Raw genomic sequence first — 13,536 nt, 5'->3', positions numbered from 1 at the left:
TAAAATAAATTGGATTTAATATAAAAATATTACTCCGCTACAATGACTGTATTTTCACTTTCATATTGAATACAGTGAGCACATCTACTTTTTCATTTATCTAAAGCTGTCATAGAATCCAAGGACCTTGCTGAAGAATTTAGGTCCAGCTTGGCCACGGAGTACACACGGCCTTGCATGTATCCCCTATGGGAACAGGTGAAAGTGATTTTGGGGAGAAGGGGGAGATAATCTTTTTTCCCCAAACTTAAGTATAACGGAAATTTAAAACACACATTTCAAAACCCTTCAGCCTGTAGTCCACATAAAGCATAAATTGCTAAAACATTTTGCTGGAGCCAGGGAAAAATGCATGAGTGGTGTAAAATGCTGTTTAACAAAACAAATTTTAAAATGGTTCAGTTTTTGTGAACATGTTTCTTCTGGAACTACTGGCTAGAAAAACACACAAAATAGTCTAGTGCTGTGCAAGCTTTCCTTCCTCACCGCAAACAGCGTAGCAAATTAATGCATCTCAGTCCTAACCTGTAATGAACACTCCTGCTAGCTCAAACCTGAGATTTTCCCGAGCAGAGACTGCCAGTCATGCTGAATCATTTAATTTGTAATGAGACCAAAGTCTTGCTAGAGACTAGGATGAGCCCACCAGACTTGCTTTCATTTGTGATGTCAGATGAGATTTAAAACTATTATATTCAGAAATGTGGGATGAACTAAGAATTAACCTACTGTACCTTCTAACCATTTTTTTAAACAGTAATTTATTGTTGTGTTGGAATGACTGTCAGATTTCCACATGATAAGATTAGTATTTTCAGGGCTTCATATCTGCTACTGTGGTTTTATAATGGAAATGCTGACAAATCTTAATCAGCACTTTGGGGGCACAGTAATGCTTGTTTGGTTAAAACAAGCTGAATATTTTATGCTATTTATGCAACTTGGAATGACATCTACTTTTTCTTTCACTCAGACTAAACGTACCAACCTGAAGAAACCTAACTCTGAACGAACTGGTCACGGTTTGAGGGTAAAGTTCAACCCTTTAGCTCTCCTGCTTGATGCTTCTTTGGAGGGAGAATTTGATCTGGTACAGAGGATCATTTATGAGGTGAACTTTTCTAAATGTAGTCTGTCTCTTCCACGTTTTTTCAGTGAAGGAAATGATTTGGGCTTAAGTATTTCAATTTTTTCGCATAGGTTGATGATCCCAGCAAACCCAATGATGAAGGAATTACCCCTTTGCATAATGCAGTGTGTGCTGGTCATCACCACATTGTAAAGTTCCTGCTTGATTTTGGTGTTAATGTGAATGCAGCAGACAGTGATGGATGGTAAGTGTGCTAGCACTTTTAACTTCAAAGTCCCAATTCAGTCAGTTTTGAAATAATGAAATTTAGTGGAGAGCTATCTAGGGATCAGATTATTATATATTTACTAAATGACTCTTTGGTAAATCTATAGAGTTTTTTGTAAACTCTAAGGGTATGTCTACACTAGCACTTTTTGTCAGTAAACCTTATGTCGCTCAGGAATATGAAAAAAAACACACACACATCCCAACTGATCTAAGTTACACCGACAGAAGCGCCAGTGTGGACAATACTATGTCGGCAGGAGACTCTGCTGCCGACATAGCTACTGCCACTCATTGGGGATGCTTTAATTATGTTGACAGGAGAGTTCTCTCCTGTTGGCATGGAGCAGCATGATCTTACAGTGGTGTGGCTACATCAGTAGAGCTGTATCACTGTAAGGTCTCTAGTGTAGATATAGATTTAATGATTGAGGTATTGAAATGCATGACTTTACTAAACGTTCACCTAAGTGTAATGTACAAACTCTTCCAAATAATAAGTAAATGCTATTGTGTATTGTTTATATTTAACTGTATAGTTCTAATTTGTGTCCCATATGTTTAATAATTTTGACTTGAAATACACAGCCTTCCCCATTTTTATCTAAAAGTGGGTTTACCTTCTTGGAACCTTTGTCCGTGGATTGTTATAATTTCGCAGTATTAGTAATGAACTACTTTATTAAAAAATACATGAATATATATATATTTTTCTATAAGGTCTTTTTTGTGTCCTCAATTTTTTTAAAACTTTCCATTGATTTTAAAAAGGAAAGCTTTTTAAAAAGTTGATCCTAATATTACTCATGGGGACATTCTATGCCCCAAAATTAAAAATTCGGCACACAATATTTTAAAATCTGCAAAATTCTGCAAATTTTATTTGTCAAGAAACACTACATAATCATGCCAGTTTCAATTATTTTGGTAATTTATTTAAAAATACCTGTCAACAAGTATGTCTGTAACAAATACAGACACGCACAAAAATTCCCCCAGGAGTAGAGAGTTAAAGAAACCCCTATGACAACCCAGTTCCTATTTCTCTGTCCCCTTCCCCACCATCCCCAAACACCCACAACCCCTCCCCTGCAGGGCCCACCTGTACTCCCCACAGCCAATACACCCAAACCCCCTCATCCCCAGAGCCCAACTGCAGGGCCCCCCCCCAGCCCAGATACCCACATCCCATCATCCCAGCCATGGGGCCTCCCCGGCCCAGATACCTGCAGAACCTCCCAACCCCCCCCCAAGCCCAGCTGTGGGGCCTGCCCAGTGATGAGCTGCCAAAATCTTAACCAGTTCCCTCGTCACCCTGCAAGGGGGTCGTGGCCCACTCCTGCCCCATCCAACCCCCTGTGTTCCTTGATGCCTCCCGCCCCAGGGCCCCTACCCCATCCACCTCCCTCCCCTATCCCCTGACTGCCCCCGGAACCGGGCAGGAGGGTCTCGTGGGCCACCGTAGTGGGTGCCCCACCCACCCCGTAGTGGGTGCCCCACCGCCCCACCCTGCCTCTAAGAGCTAGAGGGACCTGCTGGGGGGTGAGGTGGGGAGTCCTGGCGGTGCTTACCTGGGATGGCTCCTGGGAAGCATCCGGCAGGTCCCTCTGGCTCCTGGGGCAGGGTAATGTAGCTAGCAGGGAGCAGGGGGAGCGGCTGCCCCCCCCCCACTGATCACATCAAAAGTGGCGCCTTAGGCTGGAGCACTCAGGGGGAAAATTTGGTGGGTGCGGAGCACCCACTGGCAGCTCCCAGCCCAGCTCTGCTCTGCCTCCTCCCCTGAACACGCTGCCCTGCTCTGCTTCTCCGCTCCCCCGCTGCCGGCGTCCTGCGAATCAACTGTTCGCGCAGGAAGCCTGGGAGGGCTGAGAAGCAAGCGGCGGCTTCGCACTCAGGCCCAGGGTGGCGGAGTGGAGGTGAGGTGGAGTGGGGAGTGGTTCTGCTGCTCCCCCTCCACCCCAGGTTACCTGTTCTGGCATGGACGGCCCTCCTCGTGTCCCGTCCCCCCTCCTCCCCCCAGCTCACCTCTGCTCTGCCTCCTCCGGGAAGCCGGGGGGGCGGGGTGGAGAAGCAGAGCAGGGCGTTCAGGGGAGAAGGCGGAGTGGAGGTGAGCTGGGTGCGGGCCGGACACCCACCAAATTTTCCCTGTGGATGCTCCAGCCCCAGAGCACCCATGGAGTTGGCGCCTAAGGTGCCACGTTTGGCCGGTTGCCTTGCGGGACAACCGGTTCTAAAAGGGCTTCTAAATTTAACTGGTTCCAGCGAACCGGTGCGAACCGGCTCCAGCTCACCACTGGGCCTGCCCTCTTGCCCAGACACCCGTCCCCCTGTCCCCCAAGATCAGGAATCCAGAGGGAGAAACAGCCTGATTCTGTGCAAGCCTGGGACTGAGCAAGCGTTTCCTGTGCGCCACCCTCTCCTTCCCTCAGGGCATACTGGGAACTGCAGCTGCCAGGAACCCTCTAGCTCCTTCTCCCTCCCCCAGCAGTGTCTTCTACGAGCAAGCTGGGCTCTGCTGAGTCCAGCGGCTCCTAATGCCGGCTAGCAGTACTGCAGCCCATTTCTGTGTGGGAAAGGAAATTCTGTGTGCACAACGTTAATTTCTGCACAGAATTCACCCAGGAATATAATATATAGTCCATTGTTCGAGTGTTTGTCCCTATGTGTAATCCATTTCAGGTTTGTGCATGTGCTCCATCTGCCTAAGACTGAAGATTTTTCCCCAGTGTCTGTTTGGTCCTCACATGAGCCCCCATTCTCCTCATGCTCACCCTGAGCTGCCAGACCATCACCATATTAGTTCCTTCTTACTGCTCATGGTTTAGGATGAAGTTTTAGTGTATGTGCTGACTACTTCAGCTTTCCCTGTAGATGATTTTTAAAAATTAGTCTTAGTTGTTTTAATCAGTACAGCTTTTTGGGGTTTGATTTCCTAAACTTTGGGAATCCCACCCATGGCATGTGGAGCAATGTGATTCCTGTACCACACATCATAATTCCTATTTACACACACTCACTCACCTACTCTTACCACCCTCTAGTTCTTCCAACGGCAGTGTGGAGAGTAGGCCAAGGATCCCTGGCTTCAAAAATTGCATAGACTGCCAGAAGTAATTTCTGGTTACATATTATCACAACACTTGCTTGGACTGCCTGGGAAAACCCGTGTCCCTTCTAGGTGCGGTATCTGCAGGTCATTTCCAAGGATGACAAAACAGTCAAGGGAGTTCTAACCTAAAAGATTCCTCATGGAGAGGTCTATGAGAGCGGTCACAGGCTCTGACTGGGGAGATCCCACTCCCAAATGTCTTAAGGATGGTAGGAACATTCCTTGTAGTGGCTCTGGCTGGTTCCAAGGCACCGCCCACCAGCTCCGACAAATTCGGGTGAGGAGAGTGAAGGCAAATGGAAGGGAGACAAAAAGTCTCCCATAATCTTCCCTCTTGTCCTTCCACATCCAAGTTCTCTAAGAAGAGGCAAAAGTCTCCGTCCTGCACCAAGTCAGGAGACACCTCGTGCTTCAGAGTGGGGCCATCTGATACTGGGACTTCATCAGAAGGTAAGGCCACACCACATTCCAGAACCAAGAGTGGTACTTTGGCACCATCAACAGCTGCTGCATCCGCACTGCCAGCTCTGGCTTCTTCTGCACCAATGGGCTGAATTACAGAAACTACTCTCTCCGCTCCAGCCCGTTTCTCAGCAGTGGGTGACTTGATTGTATTTATGGAACTAGAGTCACTGTGATACTCTCTGGAGTCCCATGTCCAGTACCAAGATATCATTCAGTACAGATATCTCTGCAGTCAAGCTATCCCATTGCCAGTATCGTAGAGGGAGGCCATCACTGCCTTCTCTAGGACCAAGAGCTCTCCTGCTGAATTTGGGATTGGAGTCAGAAGAATATAGTGGATACCCATCCTGGATTACTTCCCAGAGGGTGTCTAGCAGGGGTTGAGCTCAGAGGGTATCTGTATTGTCCAGAGTTTCTCAGTACTCCTGTGCAATTAAGAACACTTCCTATACATATTGGTATCTGTCACCCTGGGGCTTTGCTCCAAGGAGATATGAGGTCACGATCACCTGACATACCCATGTTATGGGACAGAGGATATATGCCATCATGTGCCAGCAATGTACATTGGCCAAACCGGACAGTCTCCAAGTAAAAATAAATGGACACAAATCAGACGTCAAAAATTATAATATTCAAAAATCAGTCGGAGAACACTTCAGTCTCTCTGGTTACTCGATTACAGACCTAAAAGTCGCAGTTCTTCAATAAAAAAAACTTCAAAAACCAACTCTTAACGAGAGACTGCTGAATTGGAATTAATTTGCAAACTGGACACTATTAAATTAGGCTTGAATAAAGACTGGGAGTGGATGTGTCATTACACAAATTAAAACTATTTCCCCATGTTTATTCCTCCTCCTCCTCCCCCCCCCGCGTTCCTAACACTTTCTTGTTAACTGCTGGAAATGGCCCACCTTGATTATCACTACAAAAGGTTTTTTTTTCTCTCCTGCTGGTAATAGCTCACCTTACCTGATCACTCTCTTTACAGTGCGTATGGTAACACCCATTGTTTCATGTTCTCTCTGTATATAAAATCTCCCCACTGTATTTTCCGCTGCAAGCATCCGATGAAATGAGCTGTAGCTCATGAAAGCTTATGCTCAAATAAATTTGTTGGTCTCTAAGGTGCCACAAGTCCTCCTTTTCTTTTTGCAAAGATGTCTGGCTCTCAGGGTAGAGGAAGAGCACCCTCAGCCTCAGAAGTCACAACAACAATCTGGAGGAGAGGCCCAACAGGAACAAGATGCCATCATGCTGCTGATCTTGTTGTCCTTGTCTCCCAACGAAGCAGTGATTCCTGCCTCCCTGCCATACCCTGATGATTCTAAGGTCTTCCACGACTTCGTTAAACTGGTGGCAGAGGCATTACACATTCTATGCACTGCTAGACATTCTGCATGGCTGAGGACAGAGTGGAATGGTGCTCACCAAAGCCATCACCAAACCTACAAAGACACTTTCGGCAGATACCTACCACAATTCCACCACTAGATAAGCAGGCTGAAAAGATGTATTCTGTACCTGTGAAAGGGTTGGAATACCAATTCTGTCATCTGCCTCCCAACTCTCAACTAGTGTCAGGAGCCACCAAACATAGTAGGTAGAGACAGGCAAGTGGACACTTACTCTGTGTTTTCACACCCAGTCACATCTTGATTCCTGAAAAGTTAGGTTATTTTTCCCTCCCATGGCAAAACCTACACCAGTCTGGGACCTGAACCTGGTTTTAGCAACTCTGACAAAAGCACTGTTTGAGCTTCTGGTACCCTACTCTTTACTGCAATTCTCAACGAAGGTAGCATTTTTAGTCGCAGTCACTGGCCAAAAGAGATGGGGAGTTAGGAGCAGTCATGGCAGACCTCCTCTGTCCCCCTCCAGTAGTTTCCCACAAGAATAAGGTATTCCTGAGACTGCATCTGAAGTGCATCCTTAAGATAGTGTCAGACTCTCACATTAACCAAAACATCCATTTCCTGTGTTCTGCTATAAACTACACACCAATAGGGAAGAGGTAATGTGGCACTTCTTGGATGTGCATGGGACCCTTACCTTTTACCTACAGAAGATGAAGTCATTTAGGAAATATCCTAGACATTTTGTATCATTTGTGGGAAGGATGAAAGGAGAGGCCACTTCTACCCAGAAGCTGTCAAAATAGATCTCAGGATGCATCATACTTTGCTACGAGCTGAATAATGTCCCTCTTGAGAGGAGTGTGAGAGCACATTCAACAAGAGTCCAAGCAGCCTCAGTAGCCTCCCTCAAGGGTGTATCTATTATTGACACCTGCAAAGCAGCAACATGGGGTTCTGTGCATACCTTTGCAAGACATTATGCACTGGTACAAGCAGCTGCTTCGGATGCCTCCCTGGGTAGAGCAGTTTTGCATTCTGTTGACACATTGAACTGTGGGTACCCACCTCCTAGAGAGACTGCTTCTGAATCACCTGAAGTGGGGCATGACACATAGGGACAAGTGTCTTTATGTCTACTACCCACCTCCTTCCCCACTACCTCAATTTCCCTAAGTGGGGCCTAGCGGTAGAGAAGGAGCTAAAACGGTGGCAGCCTGGCAGCCCCCTTTATAGCTTCACGGCAGAGCATGAGTGCATGCATAGAGCAAATGGACACTGCTAGGGAAAAATCTTTGGTCCTGGGAACATGAAGTGCACATGCAAACCTGAAGTGCATGACACATTGGGAGAACCCACCTCGGAGAACTCCAGTTACTACATGGTGAGTAACATTTCCTTGTCCTGCAGCACTTCTGTAGTGGTATGTGAGGAATTTAGAGAGCTGGCCTTGCTGAGCTATTTCTCACCCTTCTTGCCTTGCCCTCTGCCCTTTAAAACTAACGTACTGCAGCCTTGCAAAATGTCATGAAAACTTACCCTTCTCATTAAAATCTGTTTGCCCCATTTGGCTTCAGTGCGGTCAGAATTTTAGGTAGGTTATTTATTTACGTTTTTACTTGTGCCACAAACATTCTCCACATAAAAGTTAATTTTCTTTCAAAAGTAACTTCTAAAGGATGACTGAACCCTTTGTTCCAGGTTGGATTTGTAGGATTCCTGGCCTGTTTTGATGTCTAAATGTTGGCTTTGTTTCAGGACGCCTTTGCATTGTGCAGCTTCTTGCAATAGTGTTCATCTCTGTAAACTACTTGTAGAATCCGGAGCAGCAATTTTTGCTTCAACTATAAGTGATATAGAAACTGCTGCGGACAAGTGTGAGGAGATGGAGGAGGGTTATATTCAGTGTTCCCAGTTCTTGTACGGTAGGTTGCCAAGTGTATATGCTTGATAATTCCCTTTACAGACCTTTATCACTTCTCTGAAATTCAACCTTTCTTCTCTGTTCTGACTGCCAAGTTGCTAGTCTAAGTTCTGTATCCTCTACATAGGTCTTTGAAATTAGCATTGCCCTTGCCCCCACTCTCGTCCATTCAGAATACTGCCAGAATATTTTCTTGGCCGTTTCTTTGGCCATGTCATCCCTCCCTCTTCAAGTCAGCTCACTGTGGCATTGTGCATGATTTTTAAACATCTCTTCCTTCCTTTCTAGGAAAGGGTTCTGATGATGATAGGGTTTTGGAGTTAGAAGGGTGTTGCCATGTAAATTTCACATGGAATTTTGTAAGGATATCCCAAACTTCTAGCAGACCACACCAGGAGGCTGAAGATCTAAACTTACTTGCATTCCTTATTATGAGTAATTATTCATGTTTTGTTCACTGAATTAATGAGACAGATGACTTATAGCTTTTAAGTTCAGTGCATATATCACAAGAGAAGCATCTTTCCAGAAGCAGCAATTAAATAAAATTAAGATTCTAACTTACACCAAAGAGAGTATAAAGACTTCATTAGGGTTTTAATATACCCCTTAAGGCAGATTTGCAGTGTGATGAGATATACAGCAAATGCTGCAATAACTAGGCTGAGCAAGAAGAACTCTAAACCTGTTGTGCTAGAGAATGTGTATGAGACTAGTATATGTATGAGACTAGGGCTGTCGATTAATTGAAGTTAACTCCGGCTATTCACTCAAATTAATCGTGATTAAAAAAATTAATCATGATTAATCAGACTGTTAATACCAGTTGAAATTTATTAAATAATTTTGGATGCTTTTCTATTTTCAAATATATTGATTTCTATTGCAACACAGAATAAAGTGTACAGTGCTCACTTTATATTATATATATTTATTTATATATTTTGACTATCATTTTTACAGTGCAAATATTTGTAGAGTATTTTTCAATTCACCTCGTACAAGTAGTGTAGTGCAATCTCTTTATCATGAAAGTGTAACTTACAAATGTAGATTTTTTTTTGTTACATAATTGCACTCAAAAACAAAATATAAAACTTTAGAGCCGATAAATCCACTCAGTCCTATTTCTTGTTCAGCCAGTTGCTAAGACAAACAAGTTTGTTTACATTTAGGGGAGATACTGCTGCCTGCTTCTTTTTACAGTGTCACCTGAAAGTGAGAACAGGCATTTGCATGGCACTTTTGTAGCCAGCGTTGCAAGGTATTTTACATGCCAGATATGCTAAACATTTCTATGCCCCTTCATGCTTCAGCCACCATTCCAGAGGATAGGTTTCCATGCTGATGATGCTTGTAAAAAGAATAATGTGTTAATTAAACTTGTGACTGAACTCCTTGGGGGAGAATTGTAGGTCTCCTGTTCTGTTTTACCAGCATTCTGCCATATATTTCATATTATAGCAGTCTCGGATGATGACCAGCACATGTTTATTTTAAGAACACTTTTACAGCAGATTTGACAAAATGCGAAGAAGGTACCAATGTGAGATTTCTAAAAATAGCTACAGCACTCAACCCAAGGTTTAGGAATCTGAAGTGCCTTCCAAAATCTGAGAGGGATGAAGTGTGGCACATGCTTTCAGAAGTCTTAAAAGAGCAACACTCAGATGTGGAAACTACAGAACCTGACCCATCAAAAAAGAGAATCAACCTTCTGCTGGTGGCATCTGTCTAGGATGATGAAAATGAACATGTCTGTCTGCTCTGCTTGGGATCGCTATCAAGCAGAACCCATCATCAGCATGTGTCCTCTGGAATAGTGGTTGAAGCATGGAGGGACATATGACTCTTTAGCGCATCTGGCACGTAAATATCTTGTGACGCCAGCTACAACAGTGCCATGCGAATGCCTGTTCTCACTTTCAGGTGATGTGAACAAGAAGCGGGCAGCATTATCTCCTGCAAATTGTAACCAAACTTTTGTCTAAGCAACTGGCTGAAGGAGGACTGAGTGGACTTGTAGGCTCTAAAGTTTTACATTGTTTTATTTTTGAATGCAGTTATTTTTTTGTACGTAATTCTACATTTGTAAGTTCAACTTTCATGATAAAGAGATTGCACTAAGGTACTTGTATTAGGTGAATTGAAAAATACTATTTTTTACAGTGCAAATATTTGTAATAAAATATAAAGTGAGCACTGTACACTTTGTATTCTGTGTTGTAATTAAAATCAATATATTTGAATATGTAGACAACATACAAAAATATTTAAATGGTATTCTATTATTAACAGCATGATTAATTGTGATTAATTTGTTAATTGCATGATTAATTACAATTTTTTAAAATCACTTGAGAGCCCTAATTTTCACCTAAAGTAAGGGCAACTAATTTTCAAATACACCGTGCAATGAAAACATATTCCCAACTTCTATGACAAGTTTTATGCCATATCAGGTTTTAATCTTCAGTTAAGTTCCTGAGGGGGAGGGGAAAAAAAAAGTATAATGGAAACACTGAATCTTAAATTGCAGCAGAATGAAAGTCTCTCAGGATTTCCCACTGGAGAGGAGGACCCAAAATCCCAAGTGGATAAAGTCAAGGTACTCTACCATCTGTAATGTTCGTTTACCTTTTGTTTCTTGGTAACAGGAGTACAGGAGAAGTTGGGAGTCATGAACAAAGGAGTAGTGTATGCTCTGTGGGATTATGAAGCCCAGAATAATGATGAGTTGTCATTCCATGAAGGAGATGCCATTACTATCCTGAGACGCAAGGATGATAATGAAACAGAATGGTGGTGGGCTCGACTCAATGATAAAGAAGGCTATGTGCCTAAAAATCTTTTGGGGGTAAGTTACTTTAAGCTTCTTCCTTCCTTCCTTCTCCCTTGAACTTGACCTATTGTTACACTTTTCCTTAGGTGGGAGATTAGAGGGAACTTCCTCTAGAACTTATCAATGCAACATCTAGGTAAATCATTGCTGCAGAGTGACGCAAAGAAAGCAATCCTTCTGTCCCGGGGCTTGAGTGCACCTTCTCTGAGCATTATTATTGCTGTAGAAGAAAGACAGATTGTAGTTAGGAATTTAACCCAGGACAGTAAAAAGAATAGTAATCATTAGGCTGCCTTAAGTTTTTTTAGGTTATAACTTTTTAATTGATCTTTAGCATATTAAATAGTGGTATTTTCCATGAGATCAAACTGTCTCCCTAAGTATAGTATGGTGGCTGTTGTGCCAAATATCAGGGTAGGTCACACGAAGATATTTAAATAATTGGGATGTAACAAGTTTGTGGCATGGATCACTATTTACCTGCCAAGAAGGTAGATGTGGCTAAAATGCAGATTGGAATTATGCAACTGGTAAACTTTCACTTTGACTGCATAAAATGATGGAAAGTTATACCTATTTACTGCCACCTGCTGAAGGACGAACATAAAAATAGTTAATAGCATTAGTTAATTAGGTTAGGAGACTGTTAAAGGTTTGAGTTTCCTCTTGAATTGTTCAGACTTGCATGTCACTTTGTAATCTAAAGAAATGTACTAAATATGTCCAGTGGACAACATGTTAATGACGTCTTACCCTTTGCTGTACAATCCATTCATGTGTAATCAGAAATAGCCTTTTGGCTGTAAGCAGGTTATATGTTAATTATAGACTTGATTTTCTAGTTATCACATCTAAAGCTTGGGTATTTACTTTTGATTTTGTTTTGCAGCTATATCCAAGAATAAAGCCTCGGCAGCGAACCCTTGCTTGAATTCAGTTGTTTGGCAGTGTAATACGTGGCTGGTAACTGGAAGCTTAAACCCACACTGGAGTCATCCTTTTCTATCACATTTCAACTGGAGAAATAAAATTATAATCTTTGTTTTTAAATGGTGCTCTCTCTTGTTAGTGGACAGCAGTCAAGGATTTAAAAATCTGCAGTTTGTAAATGAAGATAATTCCATGTAACCAATCACTGACTGGGAGAGGTACTTGCAGTCTACAGTATTTTGTCAACTCTAAATACCAAAAATATTCTTATAGAAGAGTCCACAGGTGGAGGTTTGTGTTAAATATTCACAAATGTCATTTCCAAATTGCAGATGTGCTGTCCAGTCTGTTCTAATCCTACAATAACTGTCCCATGTGTCAAGATTTTGGATATATTTTGACACCATTGAATGTTGTTTACTCATTACTGACTGTGTGCTACAGAGAAGACTTTCACATGCTAAGTGCATAAGCAGTAACCAAGGCGCTCTATACACACACACACACACACACACACATATTCTAGGATTTAGAAATAGAACATTAGTTAACATATCTTAAGTCCTAGTCTAAGGCCTGCTCTACACATAAGACTTAAGTCAACCTAGCTACATTGCTCAGGGCTGTGAACAATTTTACATCCTGTATGACAGTTAGATTGACCTGACCCCTACCATACATGCAGCTATTGCATGAGGTAGTTTACCTACAGCAATGGAAAAACCCCTTCCCTCACTGGAGGAAGCATCATGCTACAGCAGCACAGCTGCAGTGTAAAGATACCCTTTACAAAGCTCAAACAGAAGCTTTAGAGATGCTAGGATCTAGATTTTGTTTGCATTTAAATGACAAGCTAAAAGAATCAAAACTAGTGTTTGTATACTTCTCAAAATCCCTACACTAATCAACTTGTTCATTTTCTTGGTATTCAGCTTATTACACGAGTTTTACCTCTACTAATTTAAGTTACAGGTCCCACTCCCACTAACCTGTGAACTTGTCTGTTTGGAACAAAAGAACATATAACAGTGGATTTGCAGTCAGATTAAAGGATTTGTATGTTTGCATGGATGAAAGTGCAATAGTTGAGAAGGGTAAGCGTCTGATACGCTAAGAGGTACACTAACTTGAAGTCTGCCTGAGTAGCTGAAGGACTAAAAAGTGGAGAGCTAGTTGTACTAATATTGAGAGTCAATGACAGGAAGGAGAAACAAGGAGTTCGAGAAGGATTTGAGAATGGCAATAATTTGCTATTTTGGTAAGGACAGTTTCTGTGGTTCTTGGCAGCCCTACACCTATTGCCAGGGTGAGTTATGCAATAACTTTTCCACTACATTGTAGTTTCAAGCAAAAAAAAAAAAAAAGCGCAAAGCACTTCACTGGAGTTAATTGTACATGGTTTTATATACCAGAAATATATTTTGAATTTCTCATAAGTTGTAGCCATGTGTTTTGCATTTTTTCTTCCATTAAAGTGTAGGCCAGTTGGCTTAACTCATGTACAAGTCTTGTGTATAATTTATATAGCATTTATGCAGCGCTGTAATTTGC

The 13,536-nt window shown here is 42.4% G+C and overlaps 1 protein-coding gene across 9 annotated transcripts in view; it reads left to right on the top strand.

Moving 5' to 3' along the window:
• The window catches only part of PPP1R13B (protein phosphatase 1 regulatory subunit 13B), a 139,283-nt gene extending 125,958 nt beyond the window's left edge, over positions 1–13,325 (top strand). For all 9 annotated transcript variants that reach the window (XM_073349755.2, XM_073349756.2, XM_073349758.2 and 6 more), the window contains 5 exons: positions 974–1,111; positions 1,201–1,334; positions 8,048–8,214; positions 10,871–11,070; positions 11,945–13,325. In XM_073349755.2, the coding sequence (XP_073205856.1) occupies positions 974–1,111; positions 1,201–1,334; positions 8,048–8,214; positions 10,871–11,070; positions 11,945–11,986 (681 nt within the window). In that variant the 3' untranslated portion in view covers positions 11,987–13,325. The remainder of the gene's footprint in view (positions 1–973; positions 1,112–1,200; positions 1,335–8,047; positions 8,215–10,870; positions 11,071–11,944) is intronic.
• The last annotated feature ends 211 nt before the right edge of the window (positions 13,326–13,536 follow it).

The sequence above is a fragment of the Lepidochelys kempii genome, chromosome 6, assembly GCF_965140285.1.
Source record: "Lepidochelys kempii isolate rLepKem1 chromosome 6, rLepKem1.hap1, whole genome shotgun sequence".
NCBI lineage: Eukaryota > Metazoa > Chordata > Testudines > Cheloniidae > Lepidochelys > Lepidochelys kempii.
The sequence above is the reverse complement of the archived record's forward strand: the minus strand, read 5'-3'. Positions and strand labels throughout refer to the sequence as shown.